This window comes from Notamacropus eugenii, chromosome 1 (assembly GCF_028372415.1).
Source record: "Notamacropus eugenii isolate mMacEug1 chromosome 1, mMacEug1.pri_v2, whole genome shotgun sequence".
Taxonomy (NCBI): domain Eukaryota; kingdom Metazoa; phylum Chordata; class Mammalia; order Diprotodontia; family Macropodidae; genus Notamacropus; species Notamacropus eugenii.
In genome coordinates, this window is record NC_092872.1 from 639,306,267 (window position 1) to 639,323,399 (window position 17,133).

Here is a 17,133-nt window from a genome sequence, read left to right on the forward strand (position 1 = left end):
TTACATCTCCAAATACCATTCAAATATTTCAAACTGGATGTCCAGTAGACATCTTAAACTCAATATATCCAAAATTGAACTCATTATCTTTCACCTAAACCAGGGGTGGGGAACCTGAGGCTTCAAAGCCATATGTGGCCCTTTAGTTCCTCAAGTATGGCCCTGTGATTGAATACAAACTTCATAGAACAAATCCCCAACCCCTGCTCTAAGTCCTCCTTGATTCTTACCTTCCCTACTACTGTAGAGGGCAACACCATCCTCTTAGTCCTTCAGGCTATGTGTCATCCTGATCTCCTCACTATATGTTCCCTTATATCCAACTTGTTGCCAAGGCCAAGGCCTGCTGATTTCACCTTTACATCTCTTGAATGTGCCCCCTTCTCTCCTCTGACACTGCTACCGCTCTAGTGCAAGCCCTTATCACCCCATGCCTGGATTATTGCCAATAGCCTGCTGGGGGGGAGGGGGTCAACCTGCCACTAGTCTCTCCCCATTTCAGTCCATCCTCTGTTCAGTCATCAAAGTGATTATCCTAAAGTGCAGGTCATCCCCTACTCGATAAACTCTAATGGCTCCCTATTACCGAAATTCTCTGTTGGGCCTTTAAAACTCCTCTCAACTTAGCCCCCTCCCACTTTTCCAGTCTTTTTATACTTCACTCCCCACCACATCCTCTTGGATCTGACCACTGCACACACAAGACTCCTCTCAACTCTGGGCTGGAATGCTCTCCCCTCTCCACTTTGACTGCTAACCTCTCTGACTGCCTTTAAGTCCCAACTAAAATCCACTTTCTAAAGGAAGCCCTTCCCAACTTCTCTTTTTTTTTTAAATTAGTATTTCATGTTTCTCTAGTTACGTATAGAAAACAATTTTTAACATTTGTTTTTAAAAATTTTAAGGTTCCCAACTCCTTTTAATTCCAGTGCCTTTTCTCTTTTAATTATTTCCTCTTTATCCCGTTTGTACAAACTCATTTGTACGTCACTTCCCCCATTAGACTGTGAGTTCTTTGGGACAGGGACTTTTGCCTCTTTTCATCGTTCCAGTCTTTGGCACAGAGCCTAGCACATAGTAAGTACTTAGTAAATGTTTATCGACTGTCTGATAGAGTGCTTTAGAGTTTCCAAAGTGCTGTAGGACATGCTTTTCCCACTCAGTTCATTCTTTTCCTGTAAGATGGACCCTTGTCTCCCATATCCATTATTCTAGGTAAGATAAAGTAACTTAGTTTTCTCTCTTGTAGGGCATGCAGTGAGAGGCGAGTAATTACCCCCTCAAGAGCTGTTTCTTCCTCTTTCTAAAGAATTTATGGAGGCCTGGACAAAACCAAAGACTGGAAACCTTTGGATTATTGATGCAAGTTCTGGTAGTTAGGCAGGTTGAGTGATAAAAACGACCTTCTGTCGGTCTGTAATTATCCGTATTGAAACCAGGGGGATTTCTTTATAGTCATGTCTAGAACAATGTCACACAGTTGGACAGGCAGAAAGGAGATAAAAGCAACTTTCTTTGCGAAATCTGTAGTTCTGTGTCTAGTTCTCAGCACTTGATTTTAGGAAAGATATTGACAAGCTGGAGCAAGGTTGTTTTTTTTTAAATTTCAGTTCTTTCTTTGAGATATATTTCTAATGGATGTATTACTGGGAAGATGACACCAATTTATATTGACAGCCTCAATGTATGAGTATTTTATCACATCTCTTGGTGAGTTTTATTCTTTATGTTTATTTTTGTCAGTTTAATAGTTGTGATATGGGCCCTCATAATTAGTTTTAGATTGACTTTCCTTAAGGAAAATGAAGCTGAACATTTTTTCAAGTGGTAGCCAGATGGCCTACTGGAAAGAGTGCTGGACTTGGAGTCAAGAAGTCCTGAGTTTGAATGCTGCCCCAGAAACTAATTAGTTGTGTGAAACTGGGTAAGTTACTCAATGGTTCTCAGTCTCAATTTTCTCATCTACAAAATGGGGATATTAATAGTACCTACTTCATGGGGTTGTTGTGAGGATCAAGAGAGATAACATATGGAAAGGGCTTTTTAAACCTTAAAATGCTATGTAAATGCTGGCTATCATTATTAAGTTACTGAGTTCAAATCTGACCTCAGGCACTTACTAGTTATGTGACCTTGGGCAAGTCACTGCACCCTGTTTGCCTCAGTTTCCTCATATGTAAAATGATCTGGAGAAAGAACTGACAAACCACTCCAGTATCTTTGCCAAGAAAACCCCCCAAAATGGGGTCATGAAAAGTTGGACACAACTGAAGTGATGTTATTAGTGTTAAAGTGTTTTTAAGTGTCAATTTCTTATTTGCATTTCCTTTGTGAATTATCAGTTCCATATCTCCATTGGAGACCAGACTTTGCCCTAGTAAACTCTTGTATTTTTCCTGAAAATTCTGGGAACCAGGCTTTTATATGATATATTCAATGAAACTATTTCTGTTCCTCTCCCTTGGAACCATTCTGCTGCCTTTCCATTTAAGTTAGCACCCCTGCCAAGAGCTGCACTGTCATTGGTACTTCCTCTTGAAGAACCACTGCTATCTGGAGTTCAAAGAACACTCTGTGGGTCCATCTCCAAACTCCAATATCCATAGCTTGTGAGCTCCAACAATACTCACCTTTCACCCTCGGCAAGTAGGCAAAATTCACTCAGAGCAAAGGCATTGTTTCATAAATAACACACGGGAGGCATTGGCGTTTGGGGACTCCAGCCTCTAACAGGTTCACTCTTGGTCTGGTCAGACAGGAAGACAGCTTTGGAGGGATTAACAATCAGCTTTCTTCTGGTCTAGTCTTCTCAAAGAGAGTTGCTGATAATGGGAGCCCCAACTCCTACAGCATTCCTAACAACCCTTCTTGTAGGGGTCAGTGCGAAGGGGGGCAACTACTCCTGTGTCTCACTGGGGTCAATCAAGACAGGCATAGCTTGTATACTTCCCTAAATCCCTTCAAGTCTCAATGGGGGCCAGTTGAGGTGGGTACATGCATTCCTCTATGCATTACCCAAATCCCAAGTGGGCATCTCCACACTACCTCCCTACTCTAGGGCAGAGTGTCTCTGACGGATGGTGGACTGCTCATCTGGGCTCACTTTTCTCTCTTTGCCAGGGCTTGTTCTCTCTTGATTCCATAATCTGCCCTCTCTTTTTATTACTGGAGGTCATATTCCTTGAGCTTGCTTTGCCTCTGACGTGTGTCTGTTTACAGAGGGTGTCCTATTTTTTAAAAAGACTTCTTGGGGTGTAGCCTATCTTTGGTCATCCAGTAATGACAATAGCTACCATTTATATAGCAAGATGAGTATGTTAGGATGGGGATTCTTTTCTAGTCTGGCTTGGATTTGATGACAGCTGAGTCCTTTCTAACTTGAAAATCTTGGGATTCCATGATATACGAAAGAAAATCTGCTCCAAATTCAACAAAATGACCTTGTATGTTTGAAAAAGTAACCTAAAGTAAAAAACCTGTGGCTTAAAGTTTAAGAAAGGAATGTCCCAGAGCTAAAGTCTAGTGTCTTTCCTTATGAAATAGGACAAGTGATCAGTAACTGCATCTGAAAATCTGAGGGCAAGAGGAGAATCGCCATGGCAGGAGCCTTTTGAAGGCAACCTGACCACAGAAAAAAGAATTCCTTTAAATACATTTTGCCATATACTCTAGAAGTGTTGCCTCAGTTTGTCTTTTCATTATTTGAAACCTTGATTTCTCCCACCTGTCTGTACAGATACACAGTTCCAGTCAGTGGGCTAGGTAAATATTTTTCCCTGAGGTTTAAAGACCCAGACCTAGGTTACCTGGGGTTTTTCAGGTTTCACAGTACCAAGTCAGGAGGAAGGAACCTTGGATCCAAGGGACTAAAGCCACATTGGCAGATATACCCCCACAAACAAGGTTCCCCCCACCCCATTCTCAAAAGGGACTCTAGGTTCACCTTGACCTGGATTTACCCCAAAGAAAGGGGCCAGGTATCTTCCTGTCTTTGGCTCTACCTCTACTCTTGAGCAAAAAACTCTTGAGGAAATCTCTAAAACAAGGCTAGGTGTGCCTATTGCCTGGGATTTTCTCCAAAGTGAGGATCCTTTCTAGAAAAGGTACAATGTGGATATCAGATTTAAGACAGTAAATTATTTCTTTTACCACAGAAAATGCTTAAGTTACAAAAGTTTGCAAAGGCACACATGGACAAATACAGACAGAAAACATTCAGGTGGCTCACTATACTCATTACATTCCCCTGGAAGACAAAAGCCTTTTGTAGGACTGTGGCTAGTGGAATAGGTATTTCACTTTTTCATCACTTAGGATCTGCCCCAGCCAAACAATTTACAAGGTCCAGACCTCCTGGCCAAGTAAGATGTTGAAATCTGGGCTAGGCCTGAATCAGATCAGTCTGGCAGTTCAGGTTTGGTATTACAGTATAGTTTATAGAATGACTAGAACCTCCCCCTGACTCTCAGTGACCATTCACTTTAGAGACAACCTCTCCCATCTCCAGTCATAGAGGCCAATCTACGACTATATTATTCTAGCAAAGAGAATGTGCTTCAGCAAGAAGCAAGAATAAACATCCAGTTTTACTATGATTATCCTTTCTGTTAGCAGTCCTTATCCTATAACTTTATCAAGTAGATTGGGGGGACCCGATTTGACCCCTGCTACACAGAGACTCTTCCAGGTCTCCCTGACAGAAAAAGAGGTCATCAAATGCAATTCATAGCCACAGCTCTGAGGTATGTTTTACTCTAAGGCCTTACCATTTTAAAACTTGGGCTGAATGGAGTAAATGGAATAAAAATATCTCATGGAGAACTCTTTTCTTGTGAAGCCACATTCCCCAAGAGCTTTCACAGGAGAAGAGGTTTAATGGAGAGTCCTGGGTATCTCCATGTTCTTGAAACTTTGCAGCTGGATCTTTGCATCCTCTATTTTTGTGAAAATCTTTCTAGGGGCATGGTTAATACTGTACTTAATGTTGGCTTCTATGAAAGATGAATTCTGTCTGGTAGGGCGGATTGAGGAGGCCACTCTTGATATCAACCACATTGCCTCCTGGTATTTTTTAGTTCCCCTATGAAAGGGGATTTAAATCCAGTTTGACAAAAGTATCTTCTATATGTGAGACAGTGTAGTGAGACCATATTTCCTGGGTATATCATAGGATCATTGGAAAAGAGGGGAGGGTTTTTAGAGGTCATCTGATGCAGAGGTGTCAAACTCAAATAGAATAGAAATGGGGGCCTCCAAGCCATATGTAAGGATCCCAGTGGGCTCCATATTGACTTAGAAAACCACACATTTATATATACATATATATATATATATACATACATACATACATACATACATATACATACATACATACATACATACATATATATATACACACTTGTTTTTTATTAATACATCACCACATTAAAATCAGATAGGAACTACATTTCAGTTTGGTTCAGGCTGTACTCAGGAGTGCTGTGGTGTATATAACTTCTGATCCAATCCAATACTCTTGGAGGCAGCTAGGTAGCACAGTGGAAGCCTGGAATCAGGAAGACCTGAGTTAAAAACTGACCTCAGACCTTTACTAGCTGTGTGACCCTAGGCAAGTTACTTAACCTCTGTCTGCCTCAGTTTCCTCAACTGTAAAATGGGGTAAAAGCAACACCTACATCCCATAGCTGTTGTGAGGATATTTGTAAAGCACTTTAGCACAGTGACTGGCACATAGTAGGTACTATATAAATTCCTTTCCCCTTTTATTTTATAAATTAAAAAAGGAAAGGTTAAATGACTTGTTCAGGGCACCCAAATGTCAGTGACAGAGCTAAGAAATGAGCCTTGTTATTGCTAACTGTAGAGACAGCTGGTGGCTCAGTGAATAGAGCCCTGGACCTGGAGTCAGGAAGACCTAAGTTCAAATCCAGCCTCAGACACTTCCTGGCTGTATGACCCTGGGAAAGTTACTTAAAAGCTGATTACATGATGCAATGGATTCATTGGAGAAGGAAATGGCAAATCACTCCAGTATCTTTGCCAGAAAATCCCAAATGAGGTCATAAAGGGTTATATATAACTGAACAACACAACTTGCTTCAAGTTACTTAACTAATGCTCATCTGCAAGGTCAGGAGATGTAATAGCTCTCACTGCCTTCTTGTATTTAAACTTCCCATGTGGTTGTGAAATATTGTGAGTGCCCAGTAAATGGCAGAGGTATGTGTGTATGTGAATCATGGTTAAGTGAATCTTCTGGTTAATTATGTTTCAACCTCTGTTGAAAAATCTAAAATGAAATTGTCAAGCTAAATAGGAATCTTTCTTTGACCCTTTGGAATTCTGGGGCAACTGATACTTAACAAGGTGCTCCAAACCAGATCATCTTCCCTTGGCCATCAAATCTACCTCTTTCCCACCGGGACCTTAGATTCTGCTCCCAGAACCACCCTGAGCTCTGATAGGTGTTTTTACCTTATTGTGCCTGGAGCCAGGCCTCTGCCTCATTTCCCTTCCTAAACCACGCCACCCCAGGAATGGACCCTCTCCCCAACTCTTCTCCAGCCCCCCTTAGGTATTGTATTACCTTGTCTTCCCCCATTAGAAGGTAAGCCCCATTGAGGTAGCTTGCTTAGATCTCCCATCTTGCTTGCTTTCATTTGTATCCCCAGGACTTAGCAGGATCCCTGGTACATGCTATATACTATCTTAATAACTGTTTATTGAATTTAATTTGCTTGGGGGGGGCAGGGAGGTCATCCTTCTAAATATGTGTTTGTTCTATAAGACTATACCTGTAAAAGGGGTAGGAAATTGGGCAGAATCTATATTAATCTGATGATATTCCCTGGAAAATTAGATAAGTAAAAAAATCCTAGATAGGAGTTCATTTTATTGTGATTTTTCTTTTTCCTAAAAAAATGAAAGATAATTTCCAATTGTGAAAGCTATTTATTGCTCCTAGGATACACTGTTGCTAGGTTCAGTCTACATGTGATATGGAAAAATTCCAGTGGAAGGTTCTGATTACCCGAGTTCTAATTAATTGAATTTTATGACATTGCAACCTTTGACCAATATGGACAAGTTATAATCTGTGTTGGTGAAAGGAATTCCCACACCAACTAAATCAGATTTTTGACATATTAATGCAGGTTGATTTTCAGATCCAGAAAACAGTGACAATTCAATTTGGAGACAAACCAACCTAAGAAATCCAGGCCCAGTTTGTCTATTTCATTCAATCAGAAATTTGTATGGCCTGGTCCCAAACCCTACCATGCTTAGCATGTCTAAAATTATGAAATCAAAAGGCCTGGTGTGGCTGTTTTTGTTTTGTTTTTTGCCTTAGGACTATGTAACACAGAAAATTAAAGGTAGCAAGGAATAGTGGAATAAGGAGTTGACTTTGGAGTCAAGAAGATGTGAGTTCAGGCCTTGCATGTACTATATACTTTCCTCCTTCCTTTGTCCCTGTGGCCTCCTTCTTCCATTGGCCAGTTCCTCCTGGAACCTTCATTTTGAGGAAGGGTCCAACCCAGTCGTTTCATTGTCTAGATTTTGCCACGATGTTTCATTTGCTTTCTCCCTCTACTCTGATGGTCCCTTTCTCCCCTTGGTGAGTTCCTCCCAGAATCTCCATTTTGAGGAAGGGTGCAGACCAGCCATTCTTAGTTCTCTGGACTTTGCCACCATGCCCCCTATGCATGGACCCTCCTCCCCTTGATGTGTCTTCCCCCTTAAGAGCTGCTTAAGGTCAGAGACTGTCTTTCTTTTTGTTTGTATTTCGTAATTAGCACAGTGCCTGGCACACCGTAAGCGCTTAATAAGTATGATCTGACTGGACTAGGTGAGCTTGGGCATATCATTTAACTTTTCAGCAACATGGGCAACTTTCAGACTCTAAGTTGAAGAGAAGGTTCATAGATGAGATTTCCTGTATCAAAGAAGTAGATCCAGTTAAAAAACCAACAACTTCAAAACAGAACAATGACAGCCTTCATACACTATTTTTGCTTTGATTGTTCCTGTGGCCAGTTTCTCAGGGTCAGGTCTGCCTCTGTAGTTATTATTGATGGTCTCTGTGGACCAGAGCTGAAGAACCCTGTACTCTCTTGGTGGGTGGTGGGAGTATCTTCCCCTGCTAAGAGGCAGAAACTGAAGCCAAGGGAGATCATTCTTGCACCTAGAAGGGATTGTTGGCCTTTATGCTTATTCTGGGGCTAGTAGTATGGAGGTGGGGTGGGAGATGGGAACGGAAACAGTAGGACCCAAGGATGCTGGAAGGCACAGACTGAAGCCTGTGTGAGCAACAGTTTTGTTATAAAGCCTGATTCCTCCTAAGCAGCTGTCAAAATATTATCAGGGCTCCAGTTTGGAATTGCCACCCTCCCATAATGCGGAGGCACAGACTGGCTGAGTGGGCCAGACTGTTCAGATGTGTCCTCCTCTTTCAGGCTCCCCGAGTGAGGAAGGATACAAATGCTGGCGAGTAGAGAAGCATTAATGACTTTGACAGAATGTAAACTGATTCAGGATTGCTTGGGAGACTTCAGGCTACGTTGTGATTAATTTGTATGTTGATTATTTAAGTTGGCTGATTCTGACATTTTCAAGTCACTAGGCCAAGAGCACAGCAAGGATAACTTTCTTGGAATTCTATGATGGAGCCTAAACTTCAAATGTACAGCTGTTTTTAAAAATTGAGACCAAATCCAATACATTTGTCTGTGTGTGTGTGTGTGCGCGCACGTGTGTAACCACAGTTTTCATTGGCTCTGGAGGCCCAAGAGGAGACCATAAAAGATAGCACTTTTTACACAATCAGTAATCTCTACACTCAGAGTCACCAATTCAGTTTAATGCAGTTCAGTTCAACACATTTGTTGAGTGCCTACTTGATGCTGGCACTGTGTGGAGACAAAGAAAAAACAAAAAATGCATCTATACTTGATCTACCCTCAAGCAGCTTATACTCTACTGTGGGGGGTGGGAGTAGGGGTGGGGTCTGAAATTGGTATACCAATAAAGTAATTTCCAAAGGTAGAAAGTGCTCAAGGCCTAGGGGCTTAGATGGGAAGCAAGAACAGTCTACCAGCTCAGCACTTGAGCTGGGGTTTGAAGAGCTCAGGATTCTAGGGGACCAACTTTTAGGTAATGCTTGAAGGTTTTCAAAGGGTTTTACAAGCATTATTTAATTTCATCCTATTGTCCTTGTTGTAGATGAGGAAACTGAGGAGGGCCTGAGAGATCTGGACAAGAAGCATCCAACCAGGAAGGGCAGAAGGTAGGATTTGAATCTAGGTTCCTCCTGACAACAAATCCAGTGTTCTTTCCATCAAGTGACCATGGGGGGGGTCCCTAGCTGGCCTAAGGCATGAGAAGAGAAAGGAAGAAGAAACTGACCAGAGGATAAAGGGAGAGAGAGAGAGGAAGAAAATTTAAATGAACAAACACGCACCAAAGGAATTGTCTTACGGGCTAGGACCCGTTGCTCATTCCATTCAGTACTTTGTTGCCAGGAGTAGCCCCAAGGTAACTGGCAATAGGAAGGTATAACTGTCTTCCTTGGTATCAGCTTTAAAGAGCAAGTGTGTGTCTATATGTGTGTGTGTGTATGTGTGTGTGTGTGTGTATGTGTGTGTGTGTGTGTGTGTGTGTGTATGTATGTATGTATCTCCTAACCTCTTGGTGACCCTTTATGGGTTCTGTCACATCAAGTCTATCCAAACCTTTTGAGAATCCATATGCATTTCCACCAGTACCACCTCTTGATGGTAAGGGATGTCATAAGTTTATTATCCACTATCGTGATTCTTTCCATAATTTGAGTTTAACTAGCTCAATTTGAAAGGCTGCCACTTTATCAAACTGCTCAAGAATTTGAAGAACACGGTCTCCATTATTTAAAAGAAAATAAAGATTGGTATGGCAAATGTGGAAGGCTACGACTATAATGAAGTTGGAAATTCCAGTGCGGCACTAGGAAACGACAGCTATCACACCCCAGCTGGGGGGCTCCCAGGTACCCAATGCAGTGGTGGCTTCTCAGAGCTCCCTTAATGCTTTGTGAGCCTGGCAAGATGGTGGGTATCTTCTCATACCTGATGGAGGTTAGGGGTGTGCTACCTCCATCTGGAAATTTTGAATGTGCTTTCACAGGGCAGGAAACAACACTCAACATGTATCTTTGAGTTACTGCTTGTTCTATCTTTTCAATTAATCATGGGTTATCAAAATCTGAGGGTCTGAGTGGTCACCACCCCAGATTGCATGGCCTGTAATGGCATGGAGCACAGCTAAAGCTATCTCAGGTACCACACCAAGCTACTTCAATGGGTTACTTCCCCACTATTTGACAGATTAATTAGTCCCTTCCCTGTTAAAGACAGCATACAACCTATTAAACACACGTTCTGAATTACCTATCTGTCATAATTTATTTTTGGTATCACTAGTGTTGTTTTAAACATTCACCATGCATCAATGAAGACAGCCCTTGCTTGAGAGGTTTTACAGCCTAATTAGGAGAATTACTCATGACAACCACCTGGACTTGTTCATATTTTTGGAAGTTTCCTGGGCACTCCCTTTGCAAAACTTATTTCAAGGTGATCACTCTATACTGGCCAGGAGCAGGATGAAGCCCCAGAAATGCTTCAGATACCCACTCTTCTCTCCCTTGCACACTTCAGATATTTTTCTGCCATGCTTGTTACTGTTTAGGCTGCCTTTGTCTGTGGCCTCTGCTAAGTTACATAAGGGCAGAGGTTACCATAGATGTTTGGTTAGTAATCTGCAACCAGTGAACCACAGCCTTGGACTGGGCCCAACAATCAGCCAATAGATAAAACATGTCCTTGAGATACTTCCCCTCCGCCATTTTCTACTATGCATTGGCTGAGTTACCAAAAGGATAAAGATCCTATGTTATATGAGATAGTATCCATTTAATAGAGGGTGAAATGGGCCATCTTTTCACATCTGGCTTAAATCAGTCCAAGTTAGAAGGCCCCCAACCATATTAATGCTAACTCTGAGAATTTCAAAATAGGCCAAGCTAGGGCTAAGATAGACTTAGGCATAGGGAAGACTTTCGATAGGTGCTCAAAAAGTATTTGCAAGCAGAAAGGGGATGGTAAGGAAACACTTTTCATAAATACAGACAGAATCACATCCGGGTTCTAGTTGTCTATCTTGTACCCAAACCTCCTAACACATTTGCAAAAGATAGGAGTGGAAAAGGAAGTTAAAATTGTTATTCCTTTTCCTAACATCTCAGGAGACTTGACAGGCTGAATTTATTCACTGAGAATATTTTCACCTTCCTGGACATATTAGGCCCCACAATGGTCGTTAATTTAAGGATGACAAATCACAAACTTAATATTACCAGCATCCTTTGCATTTGTTACAGAAGGAGCCAGTGAGGAGAGCTTGGTTCTCTTAGTTGAGTCATCCCCATGAGCCTGAATCCTTTGATATTTTCTACTCCTGAAAGTTTTCAACTTTGAAATAAATACTCATCACCATTAGAGTGATAAGAGTAAAGTCACTCCTCAACTATCACCAGTTAATGGGCCACTTTTGTCCCCTTATGAACATGGGCTTCTCTCTCTTCAGCCCTACATTTTGACTGAAAACAGGGCCAACTGCAGTGTCAAGTGAGGGGACTAAAATCTAGATCAAGTGATACTACACGTTGGCCTGTGTCTGCTCCTTTCACAGCTGCATGACTTGAAATCCAGTCCTCCAATCTTCCAGGATGATTTTGTAGACTAATTTTCACTTTCTAAAGGTTATTTTATCACCATACAGCATCTTCAGCTGTACTGCAATTTTGTGTGCAGAATGACACAATGTAACAGCACCAGTTAGGGGTTGGCCATTTTTTTTCCATCCCAAATCTTTAGTTCTAATTGGAGTTGTTATGAGATGACTCAGCCTACCAGTCAACACAGAAAGCTGACCTGGAGGTCCATGCTAGTGCCAATGGCATTCTAAAATTGTTTAATTGTTTCCTAGTTTTTTAAAGGAAGGAAATCCAGGATCCACTGGTGGCAAGTTAATTATTACTTCTTGAATTTGTTATGTCACAATAGCTTTGTTGTTCAGTCATGTCTAACTCTTCATGAACCCATTTGGAGTTTTTTTTTGTTTGTTTTGTTTTTTTTTGGCAAAGATACTGGAGAGGTTTGCCATTTCCTTCTCCAGCTCATTTTACAGATGAAGAAACTGAGGCAAGGAGGGTTAAGTGACATGCCCAGGGTCATACAGCTACTAAGTGTCTGAGGCCAGATTTGAATTCAGGAAGGGGAGTTTTCCTGACTCCAAGCCTGACGTTCCAACCACTGTAGCTAGCTGCCTGTCACAATCACTACCCTTTCCTTCACTTTGCTTACACTGCTCCAGGTTCTCATATGGTATTCTGGGATAGTACTGAGTAATATGCTCCTCTATGGAGGATTTTTTTGGAGGTCCAAACTCATTATGGATATGGAGAACCTCCAACATGGAAAGCCCCTCCACTATTGTAACTGGCCACATTCTTCTGCCACTTGTAATCTTAAAGGAGTTGTCTGTGGCACTGAGGGGTTATGTGACTTCCTCCTGGTTACTCAGCTAGTATGTGGCAAGAAATAAGACTTGAAGCTTTCATTTCACCCAAATACTATATTATGTTCCTCACTGGCATAGGAGAGCATTAAAAATCCCAATACAGGGTCCCCAAAGGCACCCAAGAAGATGATCAATGGGTCCTCCTTTTGGTGATAATCCCATTAAATCTGGTTATAAAACATGGACTTTTAGGATGAGTGGAACAGAAAAAGATAAAAGAGGCAGCAGAAACCAGTAGAAATCATGTATTTGTTGGCAAAGACTGTGCTCTGTTTTAAGGCAAGTAACTTACATACACATACACACACGCATACATGTGCATGCACACAGACACACACGCACATACACACGCACCCAAAGAGCTATTAGAGAGGACCACCATTTACAACAAATATCAGAAAAGGACAAGTAAGAAGACCTTGTCATGGGCACTGAGAAAGTGACATCTTAATTCTTGTACATTTTCTATGAAACAACCTCCTGGCAGGCTTGGGCCAGACGAAAGCAGAAGGAAGTTGACAATTCCCGTTCCTTTCAGTATCTCAGAGAGGACTGATTAACTCAACAGATGAACTTAGACTCCCCGCTCTTCCCCCGAAACTTCTAGGGTCAAGCATATCACATAATATAATTAGGTTTTATTTTCTCAGCTCTGCTTTTTCCTTCCTACAACTTAATTGCCTTTGGCTGAATGAGTGAATGAAGGGGGAAATTGGGGACCAAATCAGGGCATCCGGCCATTTATTTCTGTGGCAGTTTAGACCAAAGTCCAAGCAAGGAAGGGCTTAACAGACAAAAACTGGTTTTCAATGGGTAACTAAAACAAAAGGCAAACCATCAGTGAGTGTGTAACATACTTTTTGGGGCACAAAGAGCGGGGAAATGGGAGGGAAGAGTTAGTCATTTAAAAACCACTAGAATATCTTTCCATTTGAGTCCAGGACGCTAGCAATGAGCTCCCCTGTGTGTAAGAGAGAAAAATATGCTTGCACCTTGCTGGCCTTTCTCATTGACTTCAGTTTATTTTTTTACTTAAAGTACCGGCCTTGGCTGTCACAGAGCTTCAGGAGAGGACTGTTTAATGAAGCTGGCTTCACGTGAGCTACGCAAGAGGACTTTCCTCTGGAATGTGGGGGAACCGAGACTTGTTCGTCACCTCTACACACTCCTTGGTTCCTTCCTTGCCTCCTGCCTGGGTACAGGTCCAGAGGACACACATCTACAAAGAGAGAAGATGTGTGGAGGAGGAGGGGGGGAGGGATAGATCTGCCCTGTTCCAGCATCCTTCTCTCTACCCCTTTTAATCAATCAATAAACACTTATTAAACACCTATGTACCAGACATTGTGCTAGGCACTGAAGAGAGCTCGTGAGAGCTTGCCTGCAGCTCTAGGCAAAGTGAGAAGGAAAGGGAGAAACCTGGGGCTGGATTTGGACCAGTTTGGGTTGAGAAAGGAGGCCCGCCTCAAATGCAGCTGAATTATCACATGCTGTGATAATTACTGCCCTTCACTGTGAGCTCCAGCAAAGCCAGGTGGTACAAAACTGCCCTTTCATTCACCCCAGAGAAGAGAGACCAAGGGATTGGACAAGAGAATGACAATGATTTAAAGAGACAAAACCTTGCATTACTGAAAAAATCCAGCAACAGATTCGACTGAACTCATTATAAAAAGCATAAAACAAAATTTCATGAAATACAATGGAGGTTTACATTTACACACATACACACAAACATGGAACAAAGCTCTGCTTACAAAAATCAGTCTGAATGATGATTGATGCCTGTTTGAACAAAGTTATTACTTGGTCATTCAATAAAAATACCTCTCTGATACTTCCTTCCAAAGAGCTCAGTGGTCTTTTTTTAGATTAACTTAGCTGGCCTCACCAAATCCCTGTGAGGTAGGTAAAAGACAGGTATTATCATCCCCCACTTTACAGACTGGAGAGGGAGGGGAGAAGAGTGAGGTACAGTGACTTGCCCAAGGTCACACAAGCATGAAGTACCAAAGTCAGAAGTAGATCTATGTTCTCTTCCATCTACAATCAAATTCTTTCTAATAGGAATACCTCGCCTTCTTTGCTCAATGCCCCAAAACCTCTCACAAAGTTTGATTTGGGTGGAGCCACAGCCTCTCCTCCCAACTCTCCTCCAGACCCCCTTTATGTGTTATATTATCTTCCCTCATTAGAAAGTAAGCCCCATTGAGGCAGCCTGCCTGAATCCCCCATCTAGAGGAATGCAGGGCATGTTGTTTAGTTTCTGATTATTTTCCCCATCATTTCCTTTGAAAGTATGTTTGATTCTACTCAAAACAGCCAATTCAAATCAAAGCAAGGGGACCTGGGATTGGCTGGTGATGCCCTTTTGGCAATGTGTCAACCTAAGGAGTGGAGTAACATAATTAAAACGCTTTGATGAAACCTATAATTCTCTCTCTCTCATGCACACACACACCCCTAAGTGAGACAGCTAACGTTACACCATGGGTACAGCACCACAGAGTGTGATCTTGTGACTCGTCAGACCAGAATTAATTACCAGACATACACAGAGCTGCAGCATTGCCAAAATTCTAGCTTGCCAACTTCAGGGAAGAGATCAGCTTTGATAGGTAGTGAGGGTGGGGGCAGGTGGACTGAGCTAGTTGGGGCTCTGGACTAGAAGGGAGTCTACCTCTGTCTCCCTAAAAGACTAGAGACCCTGTGTCATTGGTTGGCATGTGAACAATGCTGAAGCTCTCACTTGGTACAGCACGACCATGGATGCAGAAGCCACATACACTCATCTTATGGCACAAGCTCCCCACACAACACTGGAATGCTCTTGGTTTATTGATTCCATTTGCTGGGGAGGTTGGAAGGTAGGTGGGGCATAGAGAGAGGAGAAAGCCAATTTTTTTAATTTGCTTCCACTCATTAGGCAAAATTAGGGAGTCCCTGGGGACACTAACCAATACCTGGCCTCCCACGTAACTAACTAGGGTTCAGTGGAGAATATATTTGCTCTTTTCTAAGCTTTAATTGACAAGTGCTGGTGATAGGTCTTCGGGGTGATGTTTAGAAAGGGATATTCACATGTATGCACATACAAAAGCAAACATACACACATCCACCCATATACAGAGCGGCATCTGTACATGAACAGCAAGAAACATGGAAGTGTTTGTTTCGGTTCAAGATGAGTGGGTCCCACTGAGAAGCCCCAGGGTACACACTAAGTAACACAAATCGCCTAGGGTGTCATCCCAAAGCATCCCTCAGGAGGCACAGAGGTCCAAGAGGTGCTTGGTCCAGATGTGACAGGGCCAACACACTGGCACACCATCTGTGGTGGGCCCAGTGTGAGGTTTCACCAACACTCACAGGACTGACTCCTTGGATTCTAACTCAGGGACACTGGCTGGAGTGGGAGCTGGGTTTCGGTGGGTCACCAGAGGGGAGGTCTCATCCTCAGACTTGCAGTTGGGGACTGCCTCTACTTTCACCTCGCTGAGTTCATGGTCAATCTTCTTTGTTGACTTCTCATTCAGGTAATGGAGGATACCAGCACCCAGGGCATCCCCTTCCACATTGACCACAGTAGTGGTGCGGTCCCTGTGGATGGCCAAAAAGAAAACACGGAGCTATTATGACAAAGCCATGCCCACACTGATCCTGAATGTACAGCAAACGGTGGAGCATTCCCTATCTCGGTATTATGACTGCTTATAATATATAATAAAACAAAATATCACATATAATATCATAAAATTATTAATCATAAAATCATAGTTATTAATTATACTTTATACGAATACATTATATAATAAAATACACACATGCACACGCATGCATATATATACACATCACATACAAATACATGTATATATGTGTATATGTATATATGATTTATATGTCTACATGTATGTATGTACGTCTCCAGTGCTTTGGAGTCAGAGGCCCTGGGTTCAAATCCAAGGTCTGCCATTTCCTCTCTATATTACCTAAGGGCAAATCACACAGAGCCCTAATTTCTTCCTCTTTAAAAGGAGGGAGTTAGATAGTTTTAAAGTCCCTTACTTCTCTAAATCTAGGATGCCACAAGTATAGAGAGGCTATGTTTTTGGACAGCATAAACTAAGAGCATGATGTCTCCTGATTCCAATGTATCCTAACACTGAATCTGTTAATAGTAACTGGTCCTCAAATAGTTCTTGGCTGTTAAAACTGATTTCTCATAGACAGAGCCTCCCATAACTGACCCTCTGTGGGAGACAAGGGATTATCTTCGCTCCATTTTACAAACGGGGAAAACCAAGAGATTCACCAGCCTTCTGAGGGAGGCAAGGGGTTATCTTTACCCCATTTTACAGAAAGGGAAAACTGACAGATTAACTTTTCTAAATTTTTGCAGAAATAGACAGTGGTGTCCCTGCTGCAGAAAGAAAGACAAGAAGAGGGGATCACAGAGTTACAGATGTAGAAAAGAATTAGAGGCTGCTCTAAGTCTAATACCCTCATTTTACAGAT

The 17,133-nt window shown here is 42.1% G+C and overlaps 1 protein-coding gene and 1 long non-coding RNA gene across 2 annotated transcripts in view; one reads left to right on the top strand and one right to left on the bottom strand.

Annotated features, from left to right (window-relative positions):
* The first annotated feature begins 982 nt into the window (after positions 1–982).
* LOC140520935 (uncharacterized) lies at positions 983–10,239 on the top strand. The gene is made up of 4 exons (XR_011972718.1): positions 983–1,215; positions 1,611–1,710; positions 1,799–1,924; positions 9,223–10,239. It is a non-coding gene; the product is annotated as an uncharacterized lncRNA (long non-coding RNA).
* The window catches only part of SLC1A4 (solute carrier family 1 member 4), a 47,700-nt gene continuing 35,954 nt past the window's right edge, over positions 5,388–17,133 (bottom strand). The window contains exons 8-9 of the mRNA XM_072635406.1: positions 15,988–16,218; positions 5,388–5,545 (exon numbers count right to left, since the gene is read on the bottom strand). Of these exons, the coding sequence (XP_072491507.1) occupies positions 5,470–5,545; positions 15,988–16,218 (307 nt within the window). The 3' untranslated portion in view covers positions 5,388–5,469. The remainder of the gene's footprint in view (positions 5,546–15,987; positions 16,219–17,133) is intronic.